Source organism: Pezoporus wallicus, unplaced genomic scaffold (genome assembly GCF_028554395.1).
Source record: "Pezoporus wallicus isolate ANWC-B61680 ecotype Strahan unplaced genomic scaffold, APGP_CSIRO_Pwel_v1 scaffold_6446, whole genome shotgun sequence".
Taxonomy (NCBI): domain Eukaryota; kingdom Metazoa; phylum Chordata; class Aves; order Psittaciformes; family Psittacidae; genus Pezoporus; species Pezoporus wallicus.
In genome coordinates, this window is record NW_026636264.1 from 754153 (window position 1) to 773239 (window position 19087).

Consider the following 19087-nt stretch of genomic DNA (forward strand, 5'->3'; position numbering starts at 1 on the left):
CATGAATAGAGGTGAAGGGTCTGTCCAATTCTACAAAAAGCAGATGAAACCTAGAAGAGTTATACAGGTGTTTCTGTAGCATGTTCAGAATAACAGGAAGCTATGGAAGAGCTAGGGAGGGTTGATGTGACTTTGAATGACAAGTATAGCTAAAAACTTGAGTTCCCACACTAGAAACAGGTAGACTCTGAATGCTGTTATAAGGCCGGTTTCTGATGAATTGAGTTAGGCTTCTCCACTCGTGCAGCTCACTTTTATGATCACCTTTTAGGAAGGTGATCTGATAGGTTGCTACTTCTGCTGACATGTAATTTCTGTGGATGCCTTTCTTATCTTCCAATATATTGCTATTTCCTTCATTGCCATCTTTTCTCTCCCAGTACACTTCTTTTCTAGTCAGTTCTGTGTAAGAGTTTCTTCCAGGTACTAACTTGGAATAGTCAAGCTTAAAATCCTCCAGGGGTCAACTTGAAGCAGAACTCACTAAACAGAGAGGAAGTTTAGGGGTATTGATCTTTGATCTATTTTAAAAGTAAGTCACCTTGAAATCAGTGTATTTCAAGTACACTTAGAAGCTGTTTGTGCTACATCTGTCCCTAGGAGTTGTGTTGACACTTGGGTCTTCTTAAATATACTTTCAGGCATAGCCATTTTGGGTTTATTGCTGGTGTTCTGAAGAAATTGTTGTTAATTGTCAGCACTTTGCAATACTCATATGATCTTTTCACAACATTTGCAAGGACAGTGGAATCTCACTTTGGTTTTGCTACCTAACAAAGTAAATGTAGTCAGATAGGAAATGTTGCTACTTACATTTGCACATGCTTGTCTTGCTCTGCAGCCAGCTACCTCCTCCTACCAGTGAATCATGTGAATTTGATGACCCAAGACTGCTGCAAAACATTGAAAATGACCATGTAAGTCTACTCTTTGGATATCATGTCTTTTAAATACCTTATTCTAGGTTGCTATGGGATTAAATGCTGAACAAATCTACTTGTGTGTTCAAGTTTGCTCTATGGGTGTGTCATGCAAGTGCAGAGGGGGTAAAAAGGAAACAGAATAGCTTCTTCCAATGCCTTTCTGCCCACTTGTCTTAATACTGAATTAAACAGTGGTGCTGGTATGGATACCAGCAAGCTATAAACCAGCCTCATAGATATTGGTGTATTTGGAAGATAATTTCTTGTAGCAAATAATGGTAGATAGCTTTTCTTTAGAAAAATTACAATATTTAGAGTGTTCAAATGCCCATAAATAGCATTTTTTTAAAGTAATCTAGAGCATTTCATGGTGGTTCTCATGTGAGACTTACTTGCAAACGTTGGGAATTCCAACTGTATAAAGGATGTTAGAGGTAGGACTTAATTGCAAGTTTAAGTTTATCCTGAGACTTGGTGATTAGTAATCTCAGCCACACTGGCTGTGTCCTGAAGGGACCTAGCCCTTGGGAGGGAGACAGTGCATTGCTTGTTTGGAAACCATGCAGCTGTGAAATGTCTGAGTAGACAATTCAAGTTGCTTGCAAAATAACATGACCCTTCTCTTCTGCAGAAACTGTCTTGCGGGGAGGGGGGGGAATCAGGGCACTGGCAAGCACAAACTCAGCCAATTGCTCTCCTTAGACAATAGAACTTCTGTAACTGGGCTGGTTTAGCATGAGCATCTACAACTGTTACAACATCCTGTTTGTGTGTAGCGAAGCTTTTGCTTTCTGTTTTTGCTTTACAATACCTAAGAACCTGAAATGAAGCATGGTGTAAATGCCTGAAGGAATATTTAATTGCTTTGTGTGGCACTACGTTTTCCTCAGGATGATAGAGCCTGAAGATTGCTCCTGTACCCTAGCTTTCAGAAGGGTATCCCTCCCCAGACAATGTATTGGTTTCCAGTGTGGCTTTTGTAATCACCTGCACTGGAAGGATTTCCCACTGGGCTTCACTTGCAGCCAAGATTTGGGTTGCCTCCTCTTCAGTTGTTCTGTTCATGTATGGCTACTCATTCCTAGTGGAAGGTTACTAGCTTAGGTGTAGCATGCAGGTGAAGTGTTTGAGCTCTTTCTTGCAGGCTGTTGCTTTAGGCACCTCTATAGAACAGTGCTTTGGTACCTTAATAGACTCGGCAGAAGGGACTTACATCAAATGGGCTGTGATATGGAGTTTCTCATCTAGCCTTGAGATGGCCCCTTAACTTTGGGCTATCTCTAGGACTTTGATCCTCTCTGGCTAGAGCTTCTCCTTTGGGAGATAGCTATCTATTGTAGCAGGCAAATAAATGATTTTGGTAGCTTCCTTAGGTTTTAATTAATATAGACAGCTCAGAAGTCTTTGTTCTTTACATGTTGAACCCTTATGTGTCAAGTTTACTTTTGGCTGGCAACTTGAGTACATAAATACTGTTGTCATTGCACAGCTGACTAGTAGGCTGAGCACACTGTGTGAACTCATCCCTCAGATAATAGTTGGGGAAACTTCTGGCTGGCAAGACTTAAGGGGGTATTTTGTGTAGGCCAAAGATATCTTTCAGAGCTGGACTGTACTGGAGGGGTGGATGCCACCCACAGACAAGTGGTGATGTAGCTCAAGCCGTTAGACTGTAAGGATTATGTGCAACAGTTTGCATAGAAAGTTAGGGTCTTTTTGTCAAACTGCATCAGTGAGACAAAGGCTGGATTCCAGGGTAATGGGGGAGGAAACAGTCACATATTTCTAGCTTTTTGCATTTTAGCTGTTAAGGTATATAAACTGTTTCCTTCTACCTTAGTGCTTTAGTTTTTATAGCTAGGAAATAGCTGCAGATGTGATCTGCATGTCTGACTATCTCCACTCATTTAGTGAACTGCAGTGATAAAAGTGTTCCAGCACAAACTGCCTTATGGTGTTAGATGGTGCAGTCCTCACGTAAGCAATGAATTCACTTTAAACATTTGCCCTTTTGCAGCTGAAGCTGTCAATGTGATCTCTCTGAACACTCATTAAGTGCTTATTGCTCTGGTCTTGAAGATGTTGTTTTTCTTCAGTTCAGTTGCAAGTGTTAGTTTAGAGTTGTCTCAGTGCCAAGTAATTCTTTTTCCAGGTTGAAAATAAAAAATGATGTACTTGTTCTCATGAGACTATCTTCCATCTGCTAGGAAGATTGCTAGCATCCTGCATCACCTAAATTTCATAGCTCTTCTGGGCCACTGGTGTGTAAGGACTGACTGATGGCCAATTCCACACTTGAGTAACAGTCAAAGAATTATTGCCCTGTAGGAAACGTTCCAAGGAAAAATAAGCTGTCTTGAAAACATGTGGACGTTTCTCTGGGATTTTAATGTGGAAGAAAGTGCCTAGATTTGTCTGCCTGTGCTTTTTCTTTGTAACAGCTTCTGTTGGATGAACTGTGCAGCTGCACCAGGAGTGCGATCACTGGCTTGTTTCTGTAGGGAAAATGGCGTAAACTCTTTTATTAGAATAAGAGGTCAGTTATTCCCTGAGAGTTAAAAGAATGTTTGATGGTCTTATCTTGGTGCTTGTGAATTGCAAATGTGCTGTGAATAAACTCGGCACAGATCTCTGTTTGCTGTGGGGTTATTTTTTTACCCTGATGATAGGAGTGCAAGGAAGGAGGTCAAGAAGTGAAAGGATTTGAATCTCATCCTAGGCTCCTCTGTCTCCCTGGATTATCTCTGAGCTTCCTCTACTAATTCCACTTTGCATACAAACTTTTTTCTGTGGCCCCCAAATTACCACTTGGGCAAGAAGCAGCAAACGTGGTATAGCTGCAGATGCACGAATAGGTTCTGCATGCGTGATGAGTAGTTTAGCAGATGGCCAGGCAGAAGAGATAGCTGTTGTGCTCGTGTTGAGGCTTCACCTCAGTGAAGGCGATCGTTTTGGATCTTTCTAATGTGTCTGCTTGTTTTTGCGACACCTATCATCAGCTGATTCTTAATTCCTTAGGAAGGCAGAACCAGGAAAGTGTAGCGCTGGTATCTGGGATGAAAACTGGAATTTGAAATACAGGAGGGGTAAAGGACCTAGGGTGGCGAGAACCTCTGGGAGGCTTTAGTTCAGAAAAGTGGACAGTCTTCAGGAAACTGTTAAACTTTCTGTTTAACAACTCACAATTGGTACAGCTTCATAAGAAATACTTTTCACTCTTCTGCTTTTGCCCTTAGTGTGCATGAGACTTTGATGCTTTTCTTTATCTGAAGTACAATGCAGTACCTTTAATTATAGGTCCTATTTTAGTGGTTTTGAACAAGATAAGCTTGCATTTAACTCTGATATTCAAATGCTGGTTAATATTTCCTTTGAGTCTGTCCTCCAGCCTTACCAGCTTTACTGTTCTGGAGGTGCCCAACATGGCTGGATCCTCACACTGCTCCCCAGATAGATTAATGAATAAAACAGTAGGAAGCTTGCATCTTTTTAAGATGGTGAGTCATAATTCTCTCTGGTAATGAAGTAGATAAGTATTTTTCTAGCTGTCTGTAGCAGAATGTGTCACATTTATGCAAAGGAGGAAGCTCAAATTGTTGCATTATATCCCACTGCCCATTCACTTAAAAACCTGTCAGTTCTGCTCATCTGGTAATACAGTGAATGGAGGCACTGATCTGATGCTGCTGCAAATAAAAAGGGAATTGCATGTCACGCTATTTATTCAACTTCCTTGTAACTTTATCAGACTGAACAGTTGGCAGAATAATGCAGTTTGTCGTCAGAGTGAGGAGGCCCAGATAAGGACATGTGACAAATGTGCAGAGATACAGCTCTGCAGAGCAGAGATTATTCCCCAAAAGGTTGAGTTTTGACTTGGTGTCTTGTTTCTCCTGAATGAGGGGGAACACGAAAGGATGAAAACTTGTGATGAGCTTCCTGACCAATGGTCTGTACCCTGGCTGATAATGGATACTGCTGTCCCACCTAGATAGGGAAACTTTGCTTTCAGGGTAGATAATGCTTGTAGGTAACCTGGAAACTGCTTCCAGAAATATGATACTGTGTCTTAATGAGTCTGTAGTTCTCAGTTTGTAAGGAGCAGCATGCAAAGTAAGTTTAGCCAGTGGAGTATCTCACTGGTGTAGATGGTTGTACACCAGGTACTTCATGGGTCTTTGAAAACGAGAGAAGCAATAGCTTGCACACAGGGAGGAAAAGCAGGGGGAGAATGAGAGCTGCCTGTGGACAGCTGAACAAGAGACTAAAATGTGCAAACTTTGTTCCTGCTACAGATAAATGGAAAAGGAAAAAACAGGGGGTGGGAAGAAACAGAGCTGAACTTAACAAATGAACAGGCAAGGAATGTCTCAGAGACCATCAGTAAGAGTCTGAGTACTAAAATGGCAGAAATGTGCTCTAGAAGAGGAAAGAAAATAAGCAATAAAGCAGAATCAGTTAACCTGTGGGAATTCTGTTTTGTGTTGGGGTTCAATTTGGTGTGTTGCAAGGGATATATCACCACAGAAGCCACTGATGAATTTTCTGTTCACAGCTCTGAAGCAGGAATTTGAATGCTCCGTTGTGATTCATGCCAGTGCAACAAATATTATGTCAGTGCTGGAACAATATAGAAAGGAAACAAGTGACAGCTGTGTGGAGGAGCTGACATGATCAGCTGGGCCTCTGGTGATCCGTTGCTATAGAATTGGAAGACTGCCATATAATACATTGTGAACTGTGAAAATACCAAGACAGCAACAAATTACATTGCTGGCTTGAAAGCAGAAATACATATACATAGGAAGGATTAAAATCTGACATTACTGGAGAAAGGTTATTTCCAGCTGATAGAGCTCATAGTATTAAAATGTGTAAGGGGCTAGTCAAATAAGAACAACATCAGGGGTCTGCAGCAGTGGATGCTGAAAGGAGAATCTGGCAGGCTGTGCATTTTGAGATGGAGATAAAATTTTCATTGCTTTCACTGGAAATAACGGAGCAGCAGTAACCTCCTGACCAGGAATTTGCTGTGGACTTAACATTTCACACACTACTCCAGTTATATTGTATCTGTTCATTTTCTTAACACAGCCTCTGCGCTCCAGCAGGTCAAAAAATCTGTGGCTGCTACTGTTTGTGGTGTGTGACCATATAATTCAGAAGTTTCAGTATGCAAAGATAAAGGGCCTGTGTAAAACAGTTATCTCAATGTTAATGACAGAGTACATGGAGTAAAACAAGAAATAAGTATTGGATCTTCAGTCTTTTTGTTAAACTCTTTTCCTGATGTGCTTGCTTCTTTGTTTACACATGTTAATACAGAATTTGCTAGATGTTGTTGTTTTGTGGCTTACATAGTAACTTACTTCCTACTAATTAAATCTAACTATTGCCAGTGCATCCTTCTTGTACTCCATGGGCACCATATTGGAGAAAAAAAAACGCAACAAAACAAACAAACCCCCCAAAATCAACAGTTTTTCTCTGTTCTTGGTCTTGTCCCTGAAATAGGATCTGGGACAGGATAAAGCTTTGAGTTTATTTCTGTCACATGGATTGGCTGGGGAGAAAAGCATTAACATGTCTGAGAGCCAGTTGTAAATGCTGCTGACCTAATTGTGAGAAATTGCATTTTCCAGGCCCCTCTAAGTGGGAAGTGGAGGGGGTTTTAATGTCTTGGTAGTTCTGTGTGATTAAAGGGTTCTAAAAAATAACTCTGCTGCGTTTCAGATAGTAATGCTGCATATACTCTTAGAAAAATACCTATAATCCAAATCTCTTACATCAGAGGATTTTTGGTGGCATGTGGTTTTCACTTGAAAAAATTTCATTTAAACATCGTAGCCTTTCTTTTGTGAAACGGGAGAAAGAGTACACCAGCAGATTAAATGACGTAGAAGCATCTTCTAACTGTTTAAGGAAACTTTGATCCTGTTTTTATTAGTATCTTATATTCTCCATCTGATGTTGGTTTTAATATTGCAATAGCAGCGTTTTGGCCCAACCTTGTTCTAACAGCTTGTGCAATGCTCTTGATCTTTTGAGTGTTCTGTTAAGACAGAGTATGTATGAAATATGCTATGCTAATGAAAACTTTTGGGAACTAGGTGATATTTCGTATGCAAAACCTCCAAGTTCGTGAAGTCAGCTAAGGCTTTCTGCAAAGGTAGAGCTGTGAAGTTCATGTCTGACTCAGTCACTGAGCAAATGGCTGATGTGACGTAAGAGATGGGTGCCACCAACTGTGGATGCTACTGATATAGCAGAGTTGGTGAAGAGGAGCATGTGTTCACTTCAGCTGTTTCAGGCAAGCACCTTAAAGGTTTGTGTGAACTGTGGGTGAAAGTAGTGTGGCAGCTTGTGAGCTGGACAGCTGAGTACCACTTCTGACTGCTGGGAGACTAGAAATGCCATGTGAGAAGTAGGGGTGGAAAGGAGGGAAGAATGAGATGAGAGACTCCAAGTCACTCTAGCTGCCTGAATTTGCAGATCAGACGTTTGCTGTTTAAGTGCCAAACTGTCTTTACTGAGTTGTAGACTGTCCTGGGTTTAGCAGTAGCAGTCAATTTTTCTCCTTGGTAGCTGGTTCAGCGCTGTGTTTTGACTTCAGCCTGGGAACAGTGCTGATAATACCGATGTTTTCAGTTGTTGCTAAGTAGTGTTTACCCTAACCAAGGACTTTGTGAGGCTCATGCTCTGCCAGGGAGGAGGGGGAGCTGGGAGGAAGCAGAGACAGGACACCTGACCCAAACTGACCAAAGAGGTATTCCATACCACAGCACGTCATGCCCCGGGGTGTAACTGGGAGTTACCTGGAAGGACAGGGACTTCTGGGTCAGACTTGTTTCTTGGTGGGTGGTATTGTATTCTCTTCCCTTGTTATTTTCTCTTATGGTTGTCGTTGGTGGTAGCGGTGGTGATTTGTGTTGTACATTGGTTGCTGGACTGTTCCTGTCTCAACCCATGGGAGTTGCACTCTTTTGATTCTCCTCCCCATCCCTTCAGGAGTGGGGAAGGGGAGAGCCCCCGGGGGGGGGGGTGTGGGGTGTGTGTGTGTCTCGATTGCTTCCAGCCTGGCACCACTCACTGGGAGTGAGTGAACAAGCTGTCTGGCTAGGGTTTAAACCATGACATAGACCCAGTGTGTCTTTAAGCACTTAGGGATGGCTGGCAACTGCATTCTGTGAAGAGTGTTTTATATCATGTGTTCTCATAATGCTGAATGTGTAGGGACCATTGATCAAATTTCTGCTTGGCTAGATGATGTATTCCTGTGGAAGAGTGCATGATATTGCCTTCTGCTGGCTAATCAGCTGCTGTCAGCTCTGGATGTTCATCATAAATTGTGCAGTTGCAGTGATTTTAATTCTGGTGAGGTTACTGTCAATCTATTAGAAGTTGTTGTGGAAGCCACCAAAGTAGTATTTCCTGTTGCTTCATCAGCATCTTGTGGGAGACAATCTGCGTATGTGAAGCTTCTTGGATTGTTACAAAACTGATGTTTTTATATTTGGGTGTGGGGAGGCGGAAATGATCTGGCTTCCCAGCTCTCTGCAACTTGAAATCATAGAATCATAGAATAGTTAGGATTGGAAAGGACCTTAAGATCATCTAGTTCCAATCCCTTTGCCATGGGCAGGGACACCTCACACTAAACCATGCCACCCAAGGCTTTGTCCAACCTGGCCTTGAGCACTGCCAGGGATGGAGCATTCACAACCTCCCTGGGCAACCCATTCCAGTGCCTCACCACCCTAACAGGAAAGAATTTCTTCCTTATATCCAATCTAAACTTCCCCTGTTTAAGTTTTAACCCGCTACCCCTTGTCCTGTCACTACAGTCCCTAATGAAGTGTCCCTCCCCAGCACCCCTATAGGCCCCCTTCAGATACTGGAAGGCTGCTATGAGGTCTCCACGCAGCCTTCTCTTCTCCAGGCTGAACAGCCCCAACTTTCTCAGCCTGTTTTCATACGGGAGGTGCTCCAGTCCCCTGATCATCCTCGTGGCCCTTCTCTGGACTTGTTCCAACAGTTCCATGTCCTTTTGATGTTGAGGACACCAGAACTGCACACAATACTCCAGGTGAGGTCTCCCGAGAGCAGAGTAGAGGGGCAGGATCACCTCCTTTGACCTGCTGGTCACGCTCCTTTTGATGCAGTCCAGGATACGGTTGGCTTTCTGGGCTGCGAGTGCACACTGAAGCCAGCTCATGTTCACTTTCTCATTGACCAACACCCCCAAGTCTTTCTCCACAGGGCTGCTCTGAATCTCTTCTCTGCCCAACCTGTAGCTGTGCCTAGGGTTGCTCTGACACATGATAAAAATGAGTAAACTGATAGTGATAAAAATGAGATTTTTGTCATTAGCATTCTAGTTAATTAAAGCTGGCCCTTAACTCTGCTGTATTGATGTTCTGGGACTAGGATAACTACTGTAAATAGAGAACAATTGTTTTTTTTTTTTCTTTTGTCTGTAGTACCTAAGGGTTTTTTCGTTAGTGAACAGCTGTCTCTGTGTGTGTAATCTAAACCTGACTCTCCTGATGTCCTGTCTAGCCCACAGCTGTGCACATACAGGAGTTCCTCACTCTGCTGGCAGTGTGTCATACTGTTGTTCCTGAGAGACAAGGAAATAAAATAATCTACCAGGCCTCCTCTCCAGGTTGGTTGTTTTCTTTTTTTTTGGAAGGAATGGAGTGAGACTAGAAGTAGTTAGAAGGAAGGTCCAGAAATTTCTGTAAAGGTCACTGATTTTGAAAGCATGATGTCTCCTGTGATGCTTGCGGTAGATCTGGCATCTTCTGTTATCAGTGCATGCTGCTTTTAAATGCCCTCTACAAGAACATCAATTCCACGATGTTTTTGTAGATCTAGGTCAGGCTTACAGTCTTTCTGTGTTCATGAGACCCTTTACTCTGGCCTTTCTGCAGGGGTGAGAAGCAAAAGTAAAACTTCCAGTGTGTACAGCTGATCTATGGCAAAAGTAAAATTTTCAGTGTGTACAGCTGATCTATGAAAGTATGGATTTGTTTCTGCATGAGCAGTTACTTTGTCTGGCATGGGTGCGAACTATTTTTCTTGTTCCTAGTATCTTCCCATCTTGGTTTAAGCAGGTACAGGGTGCTGATACGTGACGCAGTACATCTAAGAGCAGGATACTGGCCCTATTCAGGCCTGCTCTTTACCCATTTCTTCCTTGTTTCAGGTAGCACAGAGGTATTGAAGGAGGTAGGCAGGCCTAAATGGGGAACAACAGGGCCCTGCTCCCCATTAGATTTCTCTTTAACTGAGGTTGTTTCTGGAATTGCAGTAATGTATTGAATGGTGAAGCAGCATCACTTATTTATACTTCAGAGTTCTTGAAGAGTGGGATGAGGAGCCTGTGTAAGGCACCTGTGGTCAGTCACAGCGTTGATGAACTGTGGGGAGACTAAAGAGGCTGTAGAGGTGTTATGTGCATGAATTGGCACTAAATATATCTATATGGGGGTTATCCCTAATGCCACTTGCTTCTTAATGAGGCTGTTTAACTGTCTGCTAGAGCTAGAAGAGTTTGCTCTGGTTTCAGTTGGTTTTTGAGCTCTTAATGACACTTACCCAGTTCAGTCTCCATAAGACAATGTTATATTTCTATAGCACTTGGACTTAGTACCTTTACAGGAGGAAATGGATTAAATACGCGTTCTAAGAATTTAGAATAATGTAGCTTTGACCCTGGTTTGAGAACAAGTATTTCCCCTTTTTCATGTGTCCACAACAGTGGAGTTCAATGCTTCAGTAATTCAGGATGTTTTATGCAGATTATGAAGCTTGTGTAGTTGATATTGCATGGCCTTTGTAGGACTACAGTGTGAACATTCTTGTGGAAGTGTGTGCAGAGCTACTCTTAACAGCCCTACAGATGGGGGAGTATGGGGAAAGGGGGTTTCTGTGTTTTGGCATTGTGGCATATTTAAGAATGGGCTTTGCAGATGTCTTCTACATACCATAGTAATCTTAAGCTTTTCTTGCATTGGCAGATGAAGGGGCCTTGGTGAAAGGAGCAAAAAAACTTGGTTATGTTTTCACAGGACGGACTCCACATTCTGTTATCATTGATGCGGTAAGTAGTAAGTATGCGCAGCATGGGCTTCTAAGCTCATGCAGAACATAGATTTCTCTTGTGGTTCTGGTGAGTTTGCTTTTACAGAGCCTTTAAGATGCTATGTGGCATCCCAGGCTTCTTCAGATTGGGAAAAGTTCTTACTCTGTTTTTAGATGCAAAGTCCATTGCCCTTCTGTGTGGCATGGGCAATAGGAACTTGTGAGCTTATGTAGGAAATGACAGCAATTGTGCCTGAAGAATATTTCCGTTGTCTGGGAAACACAGATGAGAACACTCGCATTAGAAGGCAATTCATGTGTGTAGAGATTTTCTGACTTACCTTTAATGGTTACTGTGCTTTGAAATATTTGAGTTCTTGTCTGAAAACGGAATTTTTCTTAGTAAGATACTCTGTAGAAGATGTGTCTGCTTAACAAGCTCTGTATGCGGAGGTGTGTAATTAACGGATTAGAGCTGATGCAGGCAGTCTCAAACTCATGGGGCCCCATTCTGACTGAATTTGCAGTCCAAGCTAAAGTGAATCCAGATTTACACAGGTGCAGCTTAGTAGGGTGCTTATTAAGAATAATGGATATATTTTTGTCCTTCTGCTCAGGTGCATTCACTTTCAAGTTTCTTGGTACACTGCCAGGCAAAGCACTTAAAACACAGCTTTTCAAGGCTTGTCACAAACTTTTAGCAGCTTCTCAGAAAACTGCTGCTTAGTTTAAGAGGAAGATCTTAGGATAAGCACCATCATCTAGAGCTATCTAGGCTCTTCTCTGCAGGAGAACCAGGCCCACGAGAGCTAGTTTTATACTCCTCATACATACCAAGTTGGGAACATGGTCAGTCTTTAGCCAGTGATATAAATTTTCACTCTCAGATTCATGTCTTGTTGCCTGCATCAGTGGCAGTATATGTAGCATGGGTTGGAGATGACTTTTGATCTTAGTTATTGTTGAGTTGGTATGTACCTTGTAGAACATAACTACTGCAATTAGGCTTTGCTACAGCCCTTTTTTTGACAATGTATTACAGATACCACTGGAGTTCTGACTCTCCAGTAACTCCTACTGCTTCTTCCATCTGCTCTACAACAGGAATGGCAAAGACAAGGTGTTTCAAAATCCTTTTCTTTCCTCAGGTTGCTCATCAACTCCAACAATAAGTTGTTGGCAATAACAGGAATTTATCCTTAGTAAATCATTTTATTTTTGCCACAAAACATATAATCTAATAGGGTTATAAATTCAAGTAAAAGAAATAGTAAAGCAGTTCAGACAAAGGTTATTACTGTAATACCAAATCCGCACGGCATGTTTATTCGAAGTTGGAACAATGCTCACAATCTGTAGCATGTCTGTTAGCTGTTAAGAAGCAAATATGCAGATAAACTTTCAGAGCATGCTTATCATTCTGGAGTAAAACGGTAGTTCCTTGAAATAGTGTAAAAATAGTAAATGGAGGGTGCCACAGTACTAGACATTCAAGTAAGATTAGAATGCCTTCATTAAATAGGGGTCTACATTACTTTTGCCAGGAGAGGGAGCTATTACTACGTTTTATTTGCACTTGGATGTATTGGAAAGATTGTGCTTGGCTGCCTTACGTGTTTGCACGTGTAAGAATGTACTGAAAATTATATTTATTACAGTGTTTGCTTTCTTTTGTAGTTGGGAAAAGAAAAAACTTTTGAAATTCTTAATGTGCTAGAGTTTTCCAGGTAAGTTTTCCTCTAATATGCTAAATGCAGGGCAGCAAAGCTATTTTCATAAATATTATTGAGAACAAAAAGATTCAGCTGATGCAGTAGAAGAGCTGAATTTCCTTAGCTTTTTCTTGCCCCTCCTCGTTTACAGTATAGGACCAGTACAGAGCTTCTTACAAACTGGCAGTTGTCGGCATGTAAGCATGAAACTCTTCCCTGCCACTGCAGCTCTGTTGGCTTCCTGAGAAGTTGCTGCCCTGGAAGTGTTATTCCATGCCTCATTGGTTTCCTGGTGTCACTTGTCTATTTTAAGAACTTACTTTGAGACTGAGATTGCACTTCTACAGCGCTTTTGTAAATTACTTGGGTTTGAGTAGGTGGAATCTACAACTGAATGGCTTTTTGGTGCCTCTTTAAGAACCACTCCAGATATGAAAAACTAAACCCTGCAAGCACTCCTAACTTGTTAGACTAGATAGCATGGGCACTGCTTGGGCAGCAAGAAGCTTTGTGTGATGAATAAGGCCCCTAAATCACTGGAGATGATAAAAGGTGCTTTCTGTTTGTCAGCTGATAAAGTTTTGTCAGTTTAGGTGGTGCTAGTCAGCTGGCTTTTGTGATTTATTTATTGATTTTCCTACCATTTCTGTGGCTTAATGACTTGAAGTCTTATTCTCTGTTGTCTTTGAGTTGGCTGGTTCTGCTCTAAAGGAGCATGTAAAAATAAGCCAGAGAAGATTTGGGTAGGCAGCTGTTCTTGTGTCTTGGCTTGCTTTGACGGGTGCTTGCCAATGGGAGCCATAGGGCTGAAGCTGGAAGTAGGTAATTTGGTATTTCTCCTTTCTGTCAAGGATTGTGGGGTCTCAAGTTATTACTGTTGCATCTCACCCGATCTCAGATGCACTAGACACATCTGAGAAAAATCTCTGGCTATAACAGGACTTGCTCTCCATTGCGATGACTAACAGAAGCAAATTCTTTTTCTTCAATAGCAACAGGAAGAGGATGTCAGTGATTGTTCGAACTCCATCAGGAAAGCTACGTCTCTACTGCAAAGGGGCTGTAAGTAATTAAGTCACCTAGTGGAGAAGTAACACTACTAGTTATTGTTTTAGCAGCTGTGGCTGTTGCTGGCATTTCATGTATTGTACGTAGTACCTGTTGGCTTGCTGTTTAGGGCAAAGTGATTTAAGAGACTGCTCATTCCTCCTCTGACTCGTTTTGCTGGTAGGAAGATTGTTGGGCTTTCTACTACCAGTTGAAGTCATGAAACTGATGGGAGCAGTGCCCTTTAATTAATCAAAGTTAGTATTTCACAAGGCTGCACAGCAGCAGTTCAGGAGCTAGACTAAAGACCGTTTGGATCTGTAATGCTAAAATCTGTTCTCAAGTGGCTCTTGATCTAGCTCTCTTGCATCTCTGCACCTTCTGTAATTTGTCAACATGACTTGCACCATGGTGTTCTTCTGTCTTCACTGACAAAAGCAATAACTTACCAAAGTGCAAAGGCTGCAAAAGTAGCATTGGCCACAGCCAAAGAGTGGTTCTAATTTCAATGCTTTTTGTAACCAGATCTGAATTTTGTAAAGATCTGGTTTACTTGAATTTGTCCGGACATATTTGTCTGGGTGCACTGCTCTGTTGGTTCAGTTGCACTCTTGATTTGATAAAGATGTGCTGGCTTCATGCTGGTCTGGTGAGAGTGGATTAAGCCCATTGCCTTTGTACAGTATTTTGAAGTTGTACATCTAGTAGCACTGCACAGATTTGCAATTGCTTGTTGCTCATACTATACCTGAGCTCACATTTCTTCTTGAAGAAGGAAGGGATGGAGAACATAGGAATTTATAGTAAAAAGACTTATGCTGTCTTCCATATGAGCAGTCTCAGATGTCTTAAAAGAGCAAAAGGGTTGTAGTAATTAGTGTAACCTGGTGTTGTGGATGCAGCAGAACATACAAGACAAAACTCACTTAAACTCTAACTTAACTGCCTGTTCCGTATGAACTCTTTCCCATTCTGATAGTCATCTCCTGTCCTGTCACTTCCATAATAAATTACTTGTTTTGTATGCCTATCTCTAATCAGTGATAGATGTAGGCGTGTTTAGTCAAGAGTACATGTTTGAGCAAAAGTAGGGTTTCCGTATCTCATGTATGTGTAGCACCCTGTTCTGACAGTTGCAGAATAAAATCCAGAGACTCCAGACATGTAGGTGATGGTGCTGTATTTCGATTCCCTCTGTTATCTGGGCTGTTTCAGTTGCCCTTTGATATAGTGACGAAAGAAGGATATTTCTAAGAGGATTTTGTCGTAGAACCTGATCAGTGCTTCTGCCTTCTATTTTTTAATATCAGTGGGAATCTTTTCCAGAAAGGACTGCAAGAAGCTCTTCTGCATGGGACTACAATGTATCCTGGATAAGATCAGGCACTTACATTCTCTGGAAATCAATATATCCCCTTCAGAAAGGGGTGTTCTGTACTGTCCAGTAATGGAGACCCCTTTATGGAAAGAGGGGAGGAGGGGGGCAGAGCGTACTTCTGTTCCCATTATTGAAAGTGGATGCAGTATCTTTGCCACTGGGCACAATACAGATGGCTTACTCAAAAGAGGGTCCCTAAAACCTGAACATAATATTTGCAAATATAGTCTTGGGCTCTGGTATTGGCAAGTCCACTCAGTTTATTTTACTTGAGTTCATAAATACCCAAATAGAAACTTCATTTGTAGACTTACTCTGTTGTAATGAATTTGATTTTAATAGGATAATGTAATTTTTGAGAGGCTTTCAAAAGATTCTGAGTATATGGAGCAAACACTGTGTCATCTTGAATACTTCGCAACAGAAGGTAAGAGAAGCAGCATGTCATGGGAATTCAACTTAGCAAACTCCTTGCAGCATGTTCTGCGTTGTTTAACCTTTGCAGTGCTGAGTAAGATGGTTATGAAGATAAGTTAAGAAGTGGTATGTAATCATCAAATTAGCAACTCCAGGACAACTTTAACCCTAAAAGTTTGTGCCCTATTTTTGTTCAATTTCAGTAGGAAAGTAGAATTTGGAAGGAAAAGATGGGGTGCTGTGTGCCTGTGATGAAGGGCTGGGTGTGAGTTGCATTGCTCAGAATACTTCCATTACACTGGGTTTAGAGATGTTTTTATCAGTGTAAAAGGCACAAAGTCCCTGGTTTCATGAAGCAGAGAGATAACCTGAACAAGTTGAGAAGCCTGGAAGACCAAGACGTCAGAAATGATCTGAAATGGTCTGTAAGGCCTTTAGGACTGATGTGACACCTCTGTTCAAACAGAAGTACTTGGCTTTGTCCCTTTTCTGCAGTAGCATAAGATACTTTTGTTATAGGAAAACCATGGACCAGTGATTTCCCTCCTAAATCTGTAAACACTATTCAGCTTTAATTAGTAATTTTTCTGCAGACTCCTGTGTTCTCAGTGATGAAACTTGAATACTTTATGACACATGCTCCTTTCTGCTTGACTCATGCCAGAGGAAGAAAAAGTCATTACTTCTGCATGTTAATTTTTTCCAGTGGCCTAATAAAATGGCTTTTGTACTTCATGGGCCTTATTATCTACTCCTTTGTGCATGTGTAACTCCCATTATTAATGTGAGTTACATGCATACACTGTAGGAGGAAACAGTCTTTTTACAAGGAAATGTGGGCTGTGCAGTGTGTTTGACTAAGTAATATTTCCAGTTACAGTATGTAGCTGTTTTTTTTTTTTATTTGACCTTTAAAGATGCATGAAAGCCAAGCTTGCTTTCATGGTTAAACTAAAAAGATTAAAGATGGCACTTTTGTGGCTCCAGTATGGCTAGATTGCAATACTTAAAATCGGGGAGAAGCTTGTGGCCCTTGGCTTCTCTTGGTTTACACCAACATCAGTTACCTAAATGAGCCAGGCTTTTGAATTACATTTGTGAAAACTCAAATGCTTTAAACATGGACAGGGAAAATTTGTGGAATCTGGAGTTTAACAATGTGTGTTAAAAGCTCCTGTTGCTCTGGTGAGAGGGTTAGAATTTAGTGTTCATTAGGGCATTAATGATTTGCTGATAGTGTAATTCTGCTGTGTGTAACGGCTGTTTTCTGTTTTGTAGGTCTGAGGACTTTGTGCATTGCTTATGCAGATCTGTCAGAAAACTCTTATAGAGAGTGGCTGAGTGTCTACAATGAGACCAGTACAGTTCTGAAGGACAGAGCTCAGAAGATGGAGGAATGCTATGAGATTATTGAAAAGGTAATACACATACTTCTTATTTTTTATCAGATTCCCTTACAGATATCTCTTCTCATGGAATTTGGGCTTTATACATTGAACCAGTTAACTCATAAGAACCTGGAAAGGTGTTTTTAGTTGGCAACCTGCTCAGACCATAGATCTCTCAAGTTTTAATTTGTACGTCTGAGACCAAGTTATGTATAAAATGTCATTGCTACTCATAAACTCCTTTCTCATTATTTTTGTCTTGTGTAACAGTGATATACCTTGAAAAAGATAACATACAGAATCACTGTGTTGCTCCGAGTTCCCATATGCTAGTGTATACAGAGAAATTTGTTCCTTTTCATATATCAGTCTCAGTTCAGGTTTTCTGAAGGCTGTTGTAGACCCTGTAGACAAAACAGAGTGCTCACTGACCCCTGTAGTTGCATGGCCTGGAAACAACGGTGAAAAACTGCTCTCCATGCAAGTTGTAGAACTCATAATTCTGAAAGGGAAAAGTAGGTGTTGGAGAGCCAGTTTGAAACTCTCATCCCACACTAAATGAAATGGTAAAATGCCAACACTAGGGGCCAGTGTTTCTTTAGTATTTATTGGTCTTCCTGCTTTCTGATACGCTGGTAGTCACTTCTCAGCTACACTTGTTCATGCTCTTTCTCCTTGCGCCGGTTATTTCACTCATATAGTGGTTTCTGTAAAACACTCTTTGAATTTCAATTTCTTTTTTTTAATATTAAGAATGTGACTTAAGTTCTGGAGCGCTGTTGTGTACTGAAGTTAGTTGGGACAGAAGAGGAAAGGAGATTAAGACTAGGAAAGCGGCTAACTTTCATAGGGTTATGGAAAAACTCCAAGAACTCCTTAAGTAACAGCTGAAGAATGGGTCTTGTTTATCAGATTAATGTCTGAAGCCATCTTTTGTGTTGGCCAGTGTGGTTGTCTAATCCTTGGCTCTGTAGGTTTGCATAACTTATTTCAGCTTTCTGCTTCCTGCACTATGCTCTTGTACACTTCTTTTTCACTGAGGTGAGAAGTGAACATACCTTGCTTCTCTTACTTTAAAATGTGCTCTCAAGCCTTAGATAACTTTTGGCCATTTATCTTCTGTCTCCTTTCACAATTTGAAATCTTGGAAAAAATGAACCCATGAATGGGTTGTATAATTGGAATTTTGGAATTTGCCGTATTGGTAGGAAATATCCACTGTATCCCTTTCCTGTTAATGTTTGCTTGCTTGTCATACCGAAGAGCAGGAAATTGCCCTTTATTTTCCCTTTCTTAGAGCTGGTATTTCCCGAGTTAAATTCTCTGGTCTACAGGCACTTCTTTCCAGATCATAAACTGGCTTGTGGCAATAACAAAGTATAATGTATTTTAATAGGCTGATTTTTTTTTTATTTATTTTTTTTCATTGAAGGGTTCAAATGAGAATAGGAGAGCTACTTTGCCAGTCTGAGTGTTGGTTACTGAATCATAGTACAGGTGTACATGTGAAGACAAACATGAATGGGCTTCCTTCCCCACCTGCAGACTGGCTGAGAGTGCTTCAGCAGGCACAATAGTAACTCCCCTGCTCGGGTAGCTCAGCCATGCTTTTCCCTGTGCTGTCATGTTTAACTGCTTAACAACTGACTTTGGGAATAGAAGACAATCTGCAATTGCATGCTTAGATTTAATTTGATACCTTCAAATATTGTTGGCATTGATAAAGGCAAACATTTTTGTATAGCCAGGAGGCTCTAGGGTACTAAAGTAAATTCTTCTACCTTTACCAGCTGAATATCTCATAATAAATCTTAAGATTTGTCAAGACCTGTAACTGATGTCAGCTCACATACTTGTATAAATAACAGCTTCCCTTTCTGTTCTTTATGCATGCATAGGTGCATACAAGTGGGAGTTGCAAATAATGCCCTCTTCATAGAAACACAGAATGATTTGGGTTGGAAGGGACCTTGAAGCTCATCTAGTGCCAACCCCCCACCATGAGCAGGGACACCTTCCACTAGATCAGACTGCTCAAAGCCCAGTCCAGCCTGGCTTGAACACTGCCAGGGATGGGGCAGCCACAACTTCTGTGGACAACCTGTTCCAGTGTCTCCCAGTTCTCATTGTAAAAAA

The 19087-nt window shown here is 41.3% G+C and overlaps 1 protein-coding gene across 4 annotated transcripts in view; it reads left to right on the forward strand.

Moving 5' to 3' along the window:
- The window catches only part of ATP8A2 (ATPase phospholipid transporting 8A2), a 323111-nt gene that overhangs the window by 67451 nt on the left and 236573 nt on the right, over positions 1 to 19087 (forward strand). For all 4 annotated transcript variants that reach the window (XM_057399592.1, XM_057399594.1, XM_057399593.1 and 1 more), the window contains 7 exons: positions 842 to 917; positions 9483 to 9588; positions 10946 to 11028; positions 12687 to 12736; positions 13714 to 13783; positions 15489 to 15573; positions 16842 to 16981. In XM_057399592.1, the coding sequence (XP_057255575.1) occupies positions 842 to 917; positions 9483 to 9588; positions 10946 to 11028; positions 12687 to 12736; positions 13714 to 13783; positions 15489 to 15573; positions 16842 to 16981 (610 nt within the window). The remainder of the gene's footprint in view (positions 1 to 841; positions 918 to 9482; positions 9589 to 10945; positions 11029 to 12686; positions 12737 to 13713; positions 13784 to 15488; positions 15574 to 16841; positions 16982 to 19087) is intronic.